Source organism: Mesoplodon bidens, assembly GCF_964165515.1.
Source record: "Mesoplodon bidens genome assembly, chromosome: X".
Lineage (NCBI taxonomy): Eukaryota > Metazoa > Chordata > Mammalia > Artiodactyla > Ziphiidae > Mesoplodon > Mesoplodon bidens.
Window position 1 is genome coordinate 36,665,186 of NC_138163.1, and position 17,364 is coordinate 36,682,549.

General features: G+C 37.9%; 1 protein-coding gene across 2 annotated transcripts; it reads right to left on the minus strand.

Annotated features, from left to right (window-relative positions):
• Nucleotides 1-8,220: 8,220 nt before the first annotated feature.
• MCTS1 (MCTS1 re-initiation and release factor) lies at nt 8,221-16,481 on the minus strand. Of its 2 annotated transcripts, none has more exons than XM_081222301.1 (6): nt 16,322-16,481; nt 14,979-15,131; nt 14,340-14,437; nt 11,203-11,336; nt 9,191-9,258; nt 8,221-8,427 (listed from the first exon to the last, which is right to left on the minus strand). In XM_081222301.1, the coding sequence occupies exons 1-6, from the start codon at nt 16,330-16,332 to the stop codon at nt 8,346-8,348; spliced, it is 546 nt and encodes a 181-aa protein (XP_081078427.1). In that variant the 5' UTR covers nt 16,333-16,481; the 3' UTR covers nt 8,221-8,345. The 2 variants fall into 2 exon arrangements, with proteins under 2 accessions (XP_081078427.1, XP_081078426.1); XM_081222300.1 differs by lacking the exon at nt 16,322-16,481 and adding an exon at nt 15,700-15,931.
• Nucleotides 16,482-17,364: the final 883 nt, after the last annotated feature.

A 17,364-nucleotide genomic window follows, 5' to 3' on the forward strand; every position in this document is an offset into this window, starting at 1 on the left:
AAAGTTATATAACCCTTCTGGAGCCTTAGCTTCCTCACTTATCAAATGAGAATTAAAATCTACCTCATGGAATAGTCATAAAGATTAAGCAAGATATATAAGTAGAGCTTGTGCATATAGTAGGTGCTCAAAGAATGTTATTTCCCTTTCCCTCTGACCCATTTGAACAAGTTTAACTAGCACTTTACGCAGTTAAATATGTATCAATCCTTTTATTAAGTATCTTTCTGGTAAAATATTAAAATATTGATGTGAATAACAGCTGGTATTGAATATTCAAAGTCACAAGGGAACTCCTTAATTAATAGTTCTAAGATAACATCTGTACAGTGAATCTGTGCCATGCAATAAAACAGCTCTTCCTCAAACAGCTTTTTAATAAATATTTTTAAGGAGAAATTTGGAAGTTGCTTTTAAGAACATTAACTTAGAACATATTCCCCCTTCACAGTAAATTAGACATTATTGGAGCCAAAATTGCCCAAATCAGTATGGTTTCTATCTCCTCACACTTTAATCAAGATGCTTCTCTTTATATTGACAAAAACCACTGCTTAAGTGATACTCCTGCATCCCCAGTAAATGCATCTGGGCATTTGGTACTTGAGAGAGAATTGGATTTGACAACACCCAGAAGCTCATGAGGCCATGTGCCTTCTCTCAGACCTCTGCATTTGGGAGCAAGAAAGCAGAATTACTTTGTGGACTCCTTTCAAAACATTTTACAAAATATAAAATTTTTATCTTGTAAAGCACAAAATAATTGCAGTGTAAGTTTCCAAGTTTTTACTATATTTTAGCCCCTACTATTTTTTAAACAGAATAAAGCATTGCCAGTGAAAAATATCTTCCAGTCATGTGCGTTTTTGAAAGCAATTTAGGAGATAGAGATTAATTTGATGGGTTAGAGACTGCTGTTATCCCACCAAATGAAGTTATTTCTACTCTATATTCAGATACAATTCAGGTCGAACTTTTTGCGGGATCTTAGTTCTCCAACCAGGGATCGAACCCGTGCCCCCTGCAATGGAAGCACGGAGTCCTAACCACTGGACTGCCAGGGAATTCCCAGGTTGAACTTTCTTAAATCCAAAATGCTTACACAAGCAAACTTTAGAAAGATATCAGTCACACAAAAGCATTCTTTTTCCTAATCCTGGATAAGTCAGCTCTCTAAGAAAGCTGTCCAGAGCCTACAAGGCAAAAAGGACTCTCCTCCCATCCTCACCCTGCCCAATTTAATCCAGATGTTTAAGTGAACAGTGAATTTTGGCTTTAAAAAATGAATTCTGAATGGGGCAGCATTAGAACTGATGAGAACAGTGTCCAGACTAACAAGTACATACCAAATCTTTCAGATCATGAAAAACTAAAAATTTGTTAAAACATCGGTATGAAGGGACTTCCCTGGTGGCGCAGTGGTTAAGAATCCGCCTGCCAATGCAGGGGACACAGGTTCAATTCCTGGTCTGGGAAGATCCCACATGCCACGGAGCAGCTAAGCCCGTGCGCCACAACTACTGAGCCTGCGCTCTAGAGCCCGCAAGCCACAACTACTGAGCCCGCGCACCCTAGAGCCCACGTGCCACAACTACTGAGCCCACACGCCCCAACTACTGAAGCCCCCACACTCTAGGGCCCACATGCCGCAACTACTGAGCCCGCGTCTGCAACTACTGAAGCCTGCGCACCTAGAGCCCGTGCTCCACAAGAAGAGAAGCCACTGCAATGAGAAGCCCACACACCACAGCAAAAAGTAGCCCCTGCTCGCCACAACTAGAGAAAGCCGGCACGCAGCAACGAAGACCCAACGCGGCCAAAAATACATTTAAAAACATCGGTATGAAGAAACAGATATTTCACACCTTACAGGTAGGGAAACAAAACGAGAAGTTAAGTGCATGCTGCTTTTAAAAGTTGTTTCAAATTTAAGCTCATTCAAGGACTATTAATAGTATCAATCTAACATGCAATTTCATCACAAAATCATCTTATTGGTTTGCACGTTTCCAAGCCTCAGGGTGTCATCATACATCAGCAGAGGAGGACAATCCCAGCATTTGGGGACAAAGAAAGTGTTCCTTTTTTTACTAGAAGTTGGTAAGAATTAAAATGGATTTCCCAACCTCAAAAGTCTCCCCAGTATGGCCTTCCCTGAGACAAAAAAGTAACTGAATTTGATTTGTTTTCAAGGCATATGTTTGGAGAAATGGCACCTTCTCTAAGTGCTTAAATGATTTGTTTCTTAAAACACAGTCTTTTGCTCACATGCTTGTGAAAATCAGAAGAAATTACATATTTCATCATAGGAGATTAAAAGAAAGTTAAAAGAAAGTTAATAGTTTCTTTGACAACCAAGTATTGTAATAAAAATTTAAAAGTAAAAGTGTGTATATTTTAAATTTAGGGCTTCCCCCGCTACGATAGACTTTTGAGAACATTTACAATGAACTTGAAGGTAGTGAAGTAAATCATTATGCCTTAGAAGTCCTCTATATTCACATATTGGCTAAAATTGAAGTATTTTAAAATTGGGGAATGGAACAAGAGTGATTGATATGAAAATCATGATTTGTTTTACTTTTAAAATGGGATTTAAAAAATGTATAAGATAGGGACTTCCCTGGTGGTCCAGTGTTAAAGAATTCACCTTCTAATGCAGAGGACACGGGTTCAATCCCTGGTCGCGGAACTAAGATTCCACATGCCGTGGGGCAACTAATCCTGCACACCACAACTACTGAGCTCGCGCACTACAAACTACAGAGCCCATGTGCCCTGGAGGCTGCATGCCACAACTAGAGAGAGAAAAAACCCGCTTGCCACAACTAGAGAGAAGCCCATGCGCCACAACAAAAGATCCCGCGTGCCTCAAAGAAGATCCTGCATGCTGCAGCTAAGACCCGACACAGCCAAAAAAACCCCACAAAACTATAAGATAATCCATTTAATTGTCCAATTATAATAGTAAAGCATGTCATTCTCTGTAACAACTAGGGTTTTAAGCAGAAATTATTTCGCTAATTGATCTTTTATTCCTCAAAATGTTCAGGGATAAAATTTGGTGTTCTTTAATTTTTCACTCCAAGAGGCAAATATTAATAGTACTAATTAGTTTGGATGTTTTTATCTATTTTTCCTCCTCATGACCTGTTCTAATGAACATGATATTATTAGGAGAAATTCCAGTGAATCATCTCCCATATCTCTTTCCATATATAAATTATATTCTCCAAGAGGCCAGCCTCCTAAACCAACCAACCAACCAACCAATCAACTAGCCTAATAGTCTCAACATAGATTTTAAAACTGGTTCTCAATCCCATTCATTCACTCCTGTTCTGATGGAGTTGTAGTCCTTTACAAGTACTTAACTAGTTTTAATACAATATTAAATAAATTAGTGTTAGAATTCATTATATCTAATCATTCTTTTACCTTCTATTTTAAAAAGTATAATAAAGCATAAATACAATGTGTAAAAACATAGAATACATGGACTTCCCTGGTGGTCCAGTGGTTAAGACTTTGCCTTCCAATGCAGTGGGTGCAGATTCTATCCCTGGTCGGGGAGCTAAGATCCTACATGCCTCGCAGCCAAAAAACCAAAACATAAAACAGAAGCAATATTGTAACAAATTCAATAAAGAGTTTAAAAATGGTCCATATCAAAAATACCTTTAAAAAAAGAATATAATTATATTTAGTGTAATTTTTATTGCCTTAATACAATTTAATGACACACTAAACATGTGTTCTGAAGGGCTTTCAAAATATTTTAATGGCCTAATTCTTACAGGTTATTGAATAATTTGAGTAAGTTTCTGATTGCTTGAGACCTCAGAAGTAATGGTTATATTGACACAGGATGCATACATACATTTTCTGTTTTTTCTCTCATTATAAATCAGTTTTAGTAGATACTCCTTTAGAAATCTGAACATTTTGAGTTTCCTGAAGAGCCTTGAGAGACATATTCTCAAAATTAGGGAACCTATGGGACTTCCCTGGTGGCACTGTGGTTAAGAATCCACCTGCCAATGTAGGGGACACGGGTTTGATCCTTGGTCCGGGAAGATCCCACATGCCACAGAGCAACTAAGCCCGTGGCCCACAACTACTGAGCCTGTGCTCTAGAGCCCGTGCTCCGCAACAAGAGAAGCCACAGCAATGGGAAGCCCACGAACTGCAATGAAGAGTAGCCCCCGCTCGCCGCAACTAGAGAAAGCCCGCGCACAGCAACGAAGACCCAACGCAGCCAAAATAAATAAATAAAATTTTTTTAAAAATTAGGGAACCTAGATAAACAAAGTTAAATATTTACCACATTTTGTTTGGGCATACATTCATTTCATATTCCCATTAATATATAATTGCTACATTATTAATATTCTCATGAACAAAAGAGTGAAATATTTACTATAATGAAATACGTCTATAAATTTAGTCATTTGCCATTCTTGTATCTTCTGAAGTACTATGCTTAGAAATATTGTATCCTCGGTAGTGGATTTGTACGTGCAGGGGGAACTTGGCTGGATATAATCATTACTTGACAAATGCCATATGACTTTGTTTGGGGACTATCAAATCCCTCAAATTAGAAATGTTCATAGCTGTCCTTTGGATAAATCCAGCTGCTTGTTTTGGGTCCAGAACATTAAAAAAAGGAAAAATGTAGCTGCCAACAGAACACCACCAAACCACTATAATAGTCTGCTAGAAGAGGGTTTAACAGGCCTTTATATTACCACACAATGGGACAACAATCTGAGTTGGAATGCTGAATTGTTGCAACTCCAAGACATCTGGATTTTTTAACCTCACATTGGATATAATCTAAGGAATATTTTTATATCTGGTTCACGTATAATTTGCAAATTTTTTTTTTAATTTGCAAATTTTGATGACTGAAATTGGAAATGTATTAGTAACTTCCTACTGGCTTTATAAGTTGCTATTGGGCTGTCACCATTACCCAGTTTTTTTTTTTTTTTTTTTTGCGGTACGCGGGCCTCTCACTGTTGTGGCCTCTCGCATTGCAGAGCACAGGCTCCGGATGCGCAGGCTCAGCAGCCATGGCTCATGGGCCCAGCCGCTCTGCAGCACACGGGATCCTCCCGGACCGGGGCACGAACCTGCGTCCCCTGCATCGGCAGGCAGACTCTCAACCACTGCGCCACCAGTGAAGCCCTACCCAGATTTTTTTAAACGTAAATTTACTCACTAGACTGGAAGCTCCTTAGGAGCAAGGGCAACTTGTCTATTATTCATCTTTGTGCCACATGCCTAGAACCTAGTGGATATTCAATAAATGTCCATTGAGCTGAACTGACCTTGGCTGAGGAAAAGTGTGTCAGATGCACAAAAATGACTAGACTGTAGGTTGGCTTGACACAAAATGTGTCAAGCTTGACACCCTAACTAAAAATGAACTGAAGACACATTGCCTGTGAGAAAAACAGGCTCTCCCTGTATTCCTACTCTCAGGAATATGGGAAAACTAAGTTGCCTTTAGCATAGTGCATAAAGAGGCTGATAGTTCAACCTCTTTGAATTGGCTTCCTTGCATGACCTAATGTTTAGAAACAGACTGGGCTCCAACCTATGGAGTGACACCCCGGATTAACTCTATAACCTGAGGCCTCAGACCCGGGGGAGCAGGAAATATACATATTTAGTCCATATTACCAAGGCAACAAAGTCAATGTACCTGAACATAGTAGGAAAACAAGCACAGATGATGTTGAATATTTTAAAAGTGTTCCCCACACCCACCATAACAGTGGTTAGAAACATGGATAAATTATTTCTGAAACCACACAATTAAAACTTCTCTAATATATGTGTGTGCTTTGTTTTTCATTGCTAACACTCCATAGGCAATCTTGGTCAATTAAAATTATCTTAGTACCAAAAATAAAGGTTCAACCTTTGGTTTTGACATAAATGACTTATTTTCTTTTTAAGCATATAAGGAGCTATAGACCTCGAATAGGCTGCCTCTCCCTCAAATAGGGAAACATCTGATTTGAAACTAGTAAATCAGCATAAAATGAGACTATCTGTTGAAGAAACCTACCCTGAAAGATCATTTATAATTGTGCTACTGATGAGATTATTTACACTTTTATCCACCAGGAATAAATAATAAAATATAAAAATATAGTAAGTTGTAGAAATATAACTGTCATAACAAAGAAAAATATTCTACATAGAACTTAAAAAGGATATAGGAAGAAAAGTATCAGGGCACCTCTACAGGCTAGGAAAGAAAGATTTTGGCAGACATAAGCATTCTAATTAATGATGAAGCAGGAAAAATTCTCCAAGCCTTACCCCGGCCCAGAAGAAATACTCCCCCAATTATCAACCTTCCTTTACTCTTATCCATCTTCACCAAGAAACTTCCTGTTTACTAATTGTTTACCCTAAGCAGACTTATCACTATAAATTAATACATTTACATTCTAACGTGGGAATCTCCAAGTCTTATAGGTTTTGTTACTGGAAAATAGTTTCTCAATCTGAGTCAGACCCTGGATCTATACCCTTCACCCATGTTATATCTTGGGAGGCCCAGCTGCAACAGCCAGCCAAATGGTGTCTCCCTTTTTACTATCCACCCTCACCTTTCTCACCAACTTCTAACCATAACACAGGTCACAACAACCTTGTAAATGTCTGTATTCATCTGAAAAATAAAATCACATGTCATATATTTGTAAACAACCAAATGAAGATGGCTGAAACACAGTATTGGGTTGGCCAAAAAGTTTGTTCGGGTTTTTCTGTAACAACAAACTTTTTTCCAAACAAACTTTTTGGCCAACCCAATATAACAGCAATGTTATTAGGAAAAAAGACCTGTTATCACTGTATAAATTCATAACTGCTGTTTAATTCTCAAAACAGCTTACTGTTCTTACTGAAGTAGGTCCATGGTCTTCATATGCCACTTATGATAGGAGATACACATTCTTTGGGGAATACAGTGGGGACTCAAATCTGCAAGTTCTGGGCATCTGTGCAGTATGATTCAAGAGAAGGCATTAAATAAATTGAACTGGAATCTGATCAAGCCGATCTGTTTACAGGCTATACAGGGAGTATAAAAACAAGTTAAATTACTTTACAGTGATACAATCAACAAAATCCAGAATGTGGGAAGAAACACTATATGACAAAACAACTAGATTTCTTACATAATTAATTTAAAGGGAAAACGGAGGGGGAACTTAGAGATTAAAACAGACAAATAACAACCAAATGCAATATATGGACCTAGTCGGATACCAATTTCAAGCAAACCAATGGTTAAAAAAATAAAGAGAGAAACAATTGGGTCCATCTGTCACATAAATGAACACAGTTCAGATATTTGACCTTATTAAGAAATAGCTGGGACTTCCCTGGTGGTCCAGTGGTTAAGAATCTGCCTTCCAACGCAGAACATGGGTTTGATCCCTGGTCGGGAACTAAGATCCCACATGCCGCGGAGCAACTAAGCCCACATGCCGCAACTACTGAGCATGCAAGCCACAACTAGAGAGAAGCCCACGTGCCACAACGAAGATCCCATGTGCCACAACTAAGACCCAACGCAGCCAAAAATAAAAAATGAATATATATATTTTTAAATATAGCTAAATTTTTAGGTGTGATAATGATATTATGGGTTTTTAAAAAAATACATATTTCAAAGACATATTAAAGAAACTGTGGATGAAATGATATATCTGAGATTTGCTTCAAAATAATCAGAGAGTGGGGTGGGAAGGAGTGAGATAGAGATGAAATAATATTGGCCACGAAGCGAAGCTGGGTGATGGATACAGAAAAGGTCCATTATACTATTCTACCCATACTTTTCTATATGCTCAGAATTTTCCATAATGAAAAGTTTAAAAACAGCAACAGCAAACAAACAAAAAACACACACAAAAGAGAAGGGGCACTTCTAGGTGCCCTGGGGTAATGGGATAAAAATCCCAGTCTAGCTTCCAGCCCCATTAAGTAGTCAGATTCTCTGGGGGGGTCAGCCATATACTAGCAAGTTCACTTACCAAGTCTTGCCCTTCATCTTACATCATTAGCCTGAGAAAGGACATTAAGTTGTCTGAGTTTGGTTACTTACCAGATACCTTTTAATGTCCAAGTTTGTAACCCAAATTCAACTTGAGTTTAAGAAAAATTAAAATAATTTTTAAGCTAACAGAATTTTAGCATCTGTTGAATTTATTCAGCATAACCACAGAGGTATTATCTTCATGTTGTCACACATAGACACAAACACAGATACAACACAATATCCATTTTTAGCCCAAGTGCATTCCTTCTGAGGCTCATTTATATGTCTTCATATGCCACAGCCCATCATTTAAATAATGGATATTTTCAATGCCAATTCCTTTGTTGACTTTCTCACTGCAGAAGGCATAAAGCACATAAACATATTGTTAAGTATTTTTATAGGGTTACTCATGGTAAATATAATTCAGGGTGCATTGCTATTTTGAAATTATTGAGCCACATGTAGGGAATTTATTTATATTACACTAACATTATCATCTACATTAAACTACATTACTCTGCTGCAGTTCATGTCTTAAAGCGATTCTAGTGATCTAACTAGTGGGTCCACAGAAACAGAGTAATGATGTCACCAAACCAGGAGAACATCAAAGTGTTATAATTAACCCTGAAACAAAATTAATAGGAATATTTTGGTCATGAGTTCCAATGTTTTTAAGTATGTTGACTATATTTTGGTAATATATCTTTAATATTTCCTTAATATTTTATACCACCATGTTAAAATATAAGATAAATACTGTGTGGTACTAAATTATGTCACTGTTTTTAAAAACTAGCAGCAAAATATCTTTCCCCACACCTAATCTAAATCATACTAAATAAAAAAAATTCCTAAAATACCACACACATACATATAATACAGGTGTGTTGGCACACAGGTTCTTTTCAGAATGCTAAAGGAAGAATGCAATCCCAGTGACAAAATAGGTTTCAGTGGCTTCCTAAGTGTTAGGAAAAATCAGAAATTAGGCTTCTGTGCTTAAATATTTATAAGATGTGGTATGAATGAGAGCAAATTTCACCTGTAATTCTGATTCTTCCTGCATAGGTTACCTATATCTTAAAAGCTAAGGAGACCTAACAGGAGACTTACATATCTTCTGCAGACATCTTCATGACTCCAACACACAGAGCATGCTGTTTTCCTTCTGCCATGATTGCCTGAAAACACACAGCTAAGAAAACTATTTATCTATCAAAATGCCTTGGAGAGGGGGTGTCACATTACTACTTAAGCCACTGTGAACCCAACTTGCATCTTTGCCTAGTCCATTAACTCCTTGAGGGCAGGGACCCAGCAAAATTTATGAGCAGACTGCAAATACTCAATACATGCTAAATGAATGAATCTGATAATCATTCTCTGTTTTTAAGTCAAATGTTAATAATACCATAACCCAATGCCAACAAAAGAAGGAGGAGAAGAAAAAGAAGTCATGCAAAAAAGGAGACAAAATTTCTTGCATATAAATATTAAAAATGGAAATAAATATCAATTGTTCTAGTGCTTTAATCACTAAATAGTGGTTTTATATAAAGGACACATTAAAACAATAATTGTATCCCCAATCAATCCTTAAGAGCCCAATGTAAGTTGCAATCTATCCAGAACAACCAGAATGTTCTTGGTTATCATTTGAAGTGTCTAGAATGTTAAACACTGCACTACATATTTTAAAAAGTAAAGGTTCAAGGGTACACAGCCACTCTCTGTACTAGGTTTTGCAACTTTACAAAAGTCTATAATTATTTCAAAATAAAAATTATTTTAAAAGTAAAGGCTAAGTACTAGGAAAATTTTCCATTTAGGGGAAACCCCAGAACTATAAACTTTAAAAACAGAAAAATCATAAACATAAAAGGGTAATCTGTCCTCACAGAATACTTTTCTCCCTTGGTTTTCAAGTCATTCATTCAATTCAAATATTTGATCACCTATTATGTGACCAGTATCTATATCAACACAAGCTGTTCCTAAGATATAAATATATTGATACAACTTATACTACCCCTTAGATATAACTGCCACAAGAGAGAACACCCTCCTTTTGAGCACAGGACACACTCTTAAACCCACTCCAATGGCCTTTCCGCTCCAGTGATATCCCCATTCCCACCAAGTATGGTTCCTTTTCTCAACCTGAGGCAAATGGCCACTTTATCTATGACAAAGGAGAAGATGTCCTCCTGTCCAGACTAGGTGACAAAAAACTAATCTGGAATATAGCTGAAACAGCACTGTAGAAATGGAAATAATGGAGAATTATTCAGCTCCATCATGAGTTGAATAGATTCTTAAGGACCATCTGGGACTTTACCATTTCTCTTTGAGAAAACATGTTCTGGGCCCAAACAACCAACTTAAAAATGTACTTTAGGGGATTTCCCTGGTGGCGCAGTGGTTGAGAGTCCGCCTGCCGATGCAGGGGACACGGGTTCGTGCCCCGGTCCGGGAAGATCCCACATGCCGCAGAGCGGCTGGGCCCGTGAGCCATGGCCGCTGAGCCTGTGCATCCGGAGCCTGTGCTCTGCAACGGGAGAGGCCACAGCAGTGAGAGGCCCGTGTAACGCAAAAAAAAAAAAAAAAAAAATGAACTTTAGAATAAAAGTTCATTGGAACTTTAAAATAAAACCACTGGGATTGCCAATGGTTCCCACTACTCACTTCTAACATTCCACCTAGTGCTTAAGTTCTTTTCCCTTTTGAGTGCTTTTACTCCAGGGTATCTGGGGTAATTCAAACATAAAAGTAGCAAGATGATGTCCAAATAAGTGATCCAATCATATCATATACAACCTCTCTATTAATAATTAAGAGTTTTATACTGTGTCCTGAGTCTGATAACACTGGTCCCTAACTGAGCTGAAATGCAGCTGGGACTCTTTTGTTACTTGTTCTCATTTAATCTCTAAGATGGGACATAATTTAGTCTCAAGAAATAATGTTGCTTCCCACATCTTCAAATGTAGCCAGAAAGGCATGAGATAACAGTAAGAGTAACCTCCAAAAAAGTACATCTAATGTTCTCTGGGATGACAGATCTTTCAGCAATAACAAGAATACAATGAACACATTTTTCAACAGTTAGAGCCTGGGAAGGATACAACAATCGTATCTACTGCAGCAGGGTAAAGTTTAGCTCCAGGAGAAGTTAAGCCTGGACACATGATATTTGCTCCACTGAGTACAAATTTGATGGCTCCTTTATCAACCTGCTGGTGTGGCAGGATAAAAGGATCTAGAAGAAAAGAAATGAATTACATAAATTAGTAAGACTAATGACTCAACAGAAAAAGGCAAAGGACATGAACAAATATTTCCCCAAATTACAGTACTCTGTGACACATGCAAAATAAAACTGAAACACCCTCCTTCACTTATCAAATTGGTATATATTTTTAAGAAAAGTATTTCCCAGTGCTAGCAAGAGTGTAGGAAAACTGGCATTCCCATATACTGCTAGAAGACTTATAAATGGGTACAAGCTTTCTTTAGGACTACTTGGCAACATGTATCAACAGCCTCAAAAAGGTTCAAACTCTGACTCAGTAATTCTACTTCTAGGACTTTATCCTAAGAAAAAAATGAGAGATGTACAATATATTTAGATAGAAAGATATTCATTATAGCACTAATATTTATATTAGAAATAAACTGGAATCAACCTAAATGTCCAGCAATAAAGTAAGAGATAAATGAATTAAAGTATGTCTATAATACCTATATAATAGGACCATGTTTTTGGAGAATACCCCGGGAAATATTCAAAATATATGATAAGTGAAAAAAGCAGAATAAAAGCTGCCAGAAATGGGGCTTCCCTGGTGGCGTAGTGGTTGAAGAGTCCGCCTGCCGATGCAGAGGACACAGGTTCGTGCCCCGGTCCGGGAGGACCCCACGTGCCACGGAGCGGCTAGGCCCGTGAGCCATGGCCGCTGAGCCTGCGCATCTGGAGCCTGTGCTGCACAATGGGAGAGGCCACAACAGTGAGAGGCCCACGTACCGCAAAAAAAAAAAAAAACTGCCAGGAAGACCAGTGGTTGCTAGGGGTTGGAAGAGAGGGGGAGGTGGGAAGGATGAATAGGTAGAGCACAGGGAATTTTTAGGGCAGTGAAACTATTCTGTAAGATACTGTTAACAGTGGATACATGACATATGCAATTGACAAAAACCACAGAATATACAACACAAAGAATGAACCCTAATGTAGACTATGGACTTTCATTAATTATAATAATATATCAATATTGGTTCATCGATTGTAACAAATGAAGCACGGCAATGCAGGATATTAATAAGAAAAGAAGGGTGGGAAGGAAGTATATGGGAATTCTCTGTACTTTGTTCATTTTTTCTGTAAATCTAAAACTGCTCTAAGAAAAAGTCTATTAATTAAAAAACAAAAACTACATAACAGAGAGCCCAATTTAAAAAGGAAAAAAATATGCATTTACACATAACACACAGACACACACAATACAGGAAATAATGGGATGGAAGTACACTGATATACTAACCATGGTTACCTCTAGGTCATGGGAATACAAGTGATTTTACTTCCATATTTTACAAATCTCTAGAATGAACACATACTCCTTTTGGAATCTTAAAAAATTTATTTGGGTGTGTGTATGTGTGTTTACTAATAATTCATAACCTAACAACTAAAGGATCCCTGAAGGATTTAAAACAATATCTATGGGAAAAACTTTTTAGGCCTCTCAGGGCTCTCTAGGAGTAATAACAATAATTGGTAAAATGTATTCACTTTAATGTCTTACCACTAGCCCTCCCACTAGTCAGAGAACAAATAAGTCTTTTTCCTACCAAGACTAGAAATTAATTTAAACACAGCTCCAAATTAAACATCTTACTGAAAAAAAGGAAGCTGAATGAATGAATGTGTTTACTACTCAGAAGCCATAATTTGTTTTCTAGATCTCCATACTCATTAATATCTGCCCTTTAATAATAATGATAATGATGATCCTGATCATGGGGACGATGACAAGTAGTAGTAGTGTATGGACATTTACTGAACAATTACTACATCATAATAATGGCTATTATATATTGAGCACTTACTATGTTCCAGGCATTGTGTTAGGTGCATTACACGTGTGTTACTATCTTATTTAATCCTCACAACCTTGGGAGATGTAACATACAATTGCGTCCACTTTTAAAGATAAGGAAACAAAGCTTAAGTGACTTGACAAAAGTGACATGCACTGGGAATTGAGCCCAGACCTGCCTAACTCCAAGTTCACACTTTTAACCACCATATCATCCTGCTTCTTGCACAAGAATAACTTTAAGATGTTCTAAAAGGTTGGTTCCCAGCAAAATATTATTAAATAGGAACATCTTTTTCTTCCAACTTATTGTGAAAATGCTTAACATATAGAAAAACTGGAAGAATAGTTCAATGAGCACCTGGACACCATCCACTTAGTTTCAACAATCGTTCATTAGCACTTTGCTATATTTGCTTTATCTCTTTCTATTTATATACACATTTTTTTCCTCTACCATTTGACATTTCAGACACAATGCTTCATCATAAATAAGCACTCATGCCAGACACATACTGGCTTGAAAAGCAGAAATTTTACTTTGCAGTTGAAAAACTCTTGTACACTGGGATAGCATCTTCCTTTGGGTTTTCTTTTGTAATGTAATCAATCTAACAACATGCAAATGTGGGTACATAATAAACATTATTTTGTTTCTTAACACCTGACCTTGGCACTCAACTAATAGTAACTGGGACTCCATGCTTTCCCTTATACAGAATTACCTCTATGAGGCAAATCTGGATACAAATGTAAAAGAAAATGCTCACAGCACTTATTACAGTTTGTGAATATATATTTGTGTAATTATCTAATTGTTGTCTATTCTCCCAACTAAACTGTTAGCTTCCTAGGGACAGAGACCATATCTATCTTTGCTTCCTATCACATTCTCAGTACCTAGCTCAGTGCCTGGCACAGAGTAAGTTTAAAAAATACTTTTTGAATTAAGTAATGAATGAATGAATGCTCTTTCTTGGGCTTTCTGGAATGCATAATGAGAGAATTTGCATTTTTCAGATTTACCACAAGATGGGGAGGGGGGAAATCTTTTTAGTTTTATATTCCATATAACCTAGTACTAATAAGTTAACTACCAGAAGTCACTTTCAACTCCTTTTGTGTCTTTCCATATGCCCCAATACATATTTTCTAACAAGACTTACATTTGTGAAGTAATCTTAGGGTTGGATAAAAAGGCCCTTCTCTTTGTCTAAAAAATAGTAACTCTCCATTTACTGTAAGGATCTCTATATGTTCATGGCTGTAAGACAAATGTCACAAAGTACCAAGTTAGATATTTTCTTTCAAAAATGAATATGCCAAACATCCTTTAAATAATGTATAATATGAAGCATGCATATACAGAGATACAGTAAGCTTTTTAAAAAAAATTTCAATAAAGATCCAGGGCAAAAAAAACACAAAACATTTTTTTTTAATTCATACCAGTCCAGTAGAGAAAAAGGAAAAATATGATCTGCTACAATTTTATTTCACATTTTATTTTTTTAATTTCCTTTTTAGATAATTAATAAAACAAATCTCTAAAGCACAAACTGAAATAAATCCAACTCTGAATAAAAACATTTAATTAACTCTTTAATAAAACAATCAGTACACAAAGCCACATTTTCACAAACATAGAAAAACACTTGAAAATACAAATATTGATAAGTTTTAGAGTTACTCATTTAGAGTAGATAAATAGTTAATGTGAAGATAATTACATTTATTATGAGTGCAATCTAATCATACAATATTCAGCTTCTCTGAACTTTACATAGAAAAAAATAAAGACTTACCATCGCACTATTTTGACAGGATCTTTCTTAGGCATGATTTGATTAAGCCATGGTTCAATACCTGGAAATTGTTCTAACAATTGGTTCTTAATACCCTTTATAACTGAGGTTTTCAACTGGATGCAGTTGGACACATTTTCTTTTTCATCAAATCTGCCAAATGATTTTTGCAAGGAAAAAAAAAGGCATTTCCAAGAAGACATATCAGAATAGCTAAAGGTATAGTTTTAATTAGTCATCTATTTCCAAGCAAATATTTAGACGTCTAAATTAATTATGAAATCAATTGTTTTTTAAAATACCATTTCCCTTTTATTGTGTCCAGCACAAAACCAAAGTCTTAATACAATATTAAAATAAACTGTCATAAAGTCACAATTAGCTGGGCGGGGGGGCGAGGGGGTAAGGATATGAGGCATATTTCACATTATAATCTGTAATTAGCTACACAAATGCCTCTCCTGGAAAATCTTACTCAACTCTACCCAGGAAGAAACAGATTCCCACCTATAACAAAACCTGTGTAAAAAAACAAAAGCAAAACAAAACAAAATGAAAATACCCTCAAGCGTTGAGATACAAAAGACCAACCCAAATATAACAGTGAAAATCGGCCCCTCCTAGGCTATGTAATCTGCTGAGATTCTTTTTTAAGTGATGATGACGACGGTATTTAACATCCCTATTTATTTCTGCTCAAAATGTCATGCACAAAACCCACCTTCCTTTGCCCATGATCCCCCTTTGCTTTTTGCGGCTACCAAATCTGGAAGGCAAACCCACTAGGTAGGTTCCAAAGAATTTTTGTCTTCCTCACACTGAATAGCCTATGGGGCAGTCACGCTATTTTCAAGACAAGGTTCATCTGGCAGCTAGGCAATAGGTATCACAGTCCGCTAGCTTCCTGTCACCCAGACTCCTTCACTCCCATGACCCAGGAAGTCAAGCCTTCCCTTATTCAGTTCATAACTAGTAACCACAAGGCAGTGAGTGCAGGGCTCTCCTCTCTGCTAAAGAGGATATGTCCCTAAATCACAGAGCATGGATGTGATTGGTAGAACCCTAGGAACGGAGATAGAATTAGGAAAGGGGGCAAAAGAGAAAGAGAGGTAAGGAGAAAGAAAATGAGGGTGGGAGGACCCAAACCCAACTGAGGATTAGGGACGAAAGCTTAAAGAAGTGTTGCTGGTTGCGAGTTGAGAGAACAGTACTATAGAAAACCTTAGGGAGTAAGGATGGCAGGGGCGGGGGAGAGAGAAAGAGAATCTTTGCTCTCGCCTTCTTCCCCCCCCCACCCCCACCACCTTTGTGAGCAGCCGACGGAGGCCACAGAATGTCCTTACTTCTTGAACATGATCCAAGGTGAAGGGGGCGACGATAGGGAAGGGCCCGGAATGGGGAAAAAATTGAATTAGCAAGAGTCCGGCAGATCCCCTTACACGAGGAAGGCCGGCACTAACAGTCGGAGCTGTTGTCGTTACCCGGAAAGGGAGACAGCCAGCCGCACTTTACGGTTGTCAGAAAATTTGACTACTTCCGGTTCTCAAAACCGTCGGCTCTTTTTTTTTTTTTTTTTTTTTTGCAGTACGCGGGCCACTTACTGTTGTGGCCTCTCCCATTGCGGAGCACAGGCTCCGGACGCACAGGCTCAGCGGCCAGGGCTCACGGGCCTAGCCGCTCCGCGGCATGTGGGATCTTTCCGGACCGGCTCACGAACCCGTGTCCCCTGCATCGGCAGGCGGACTCTCAACCACTGCGCCACCAGGGAACCCCCGTCGGCTCTTTTGCCGGCCCTTTTTGGTTTACCGATCCCTATCCAGAGCGGGTAGCTGAAAAGGCGGGACTTCAGAAGGAAGAAGTGATAGAGCAATCATTCTAAGAGCAGAGAAAGAAGATGGAGGGGGCGGGGCAATCAAGCAAGGCAGTACTTAAGGCTGTTGCGTCACTACGGGTTCCTCAAAGGGTCAAAATTCTTCCGTGTTTCATTGCTACCTACAGTTATTTTTTAGTGGGAATGGTTTTTGTTCCCTGAGAAAACCGAATGGATTGGTGCTTACAGACCAGCTTGAAGCCAAGCAAGCCTCTTGACATCATGTTGATGTACTCGTGGGCTTGCCAAATTTAGCAAATAAAAATATAGGACGCCCTGTACAGGACATTTGGATTTCAGAAAAACAATGAATACTTTTTTTAGTATAACTATACCTCATCCAATATTTGGGACATACTTATACTAAAAAAAAAAAAGTACGTGCTATCTGAATTGAATTGGGCGTCCTGTATTTTAATCTGGCAACCATATTCACTGGCCACAGTGAGGTGCCCCCAAAGAATTATTCACTAGGTTGCTGTCCCCTGCCTCACCCCCATGGCTATAAGTTGAGCT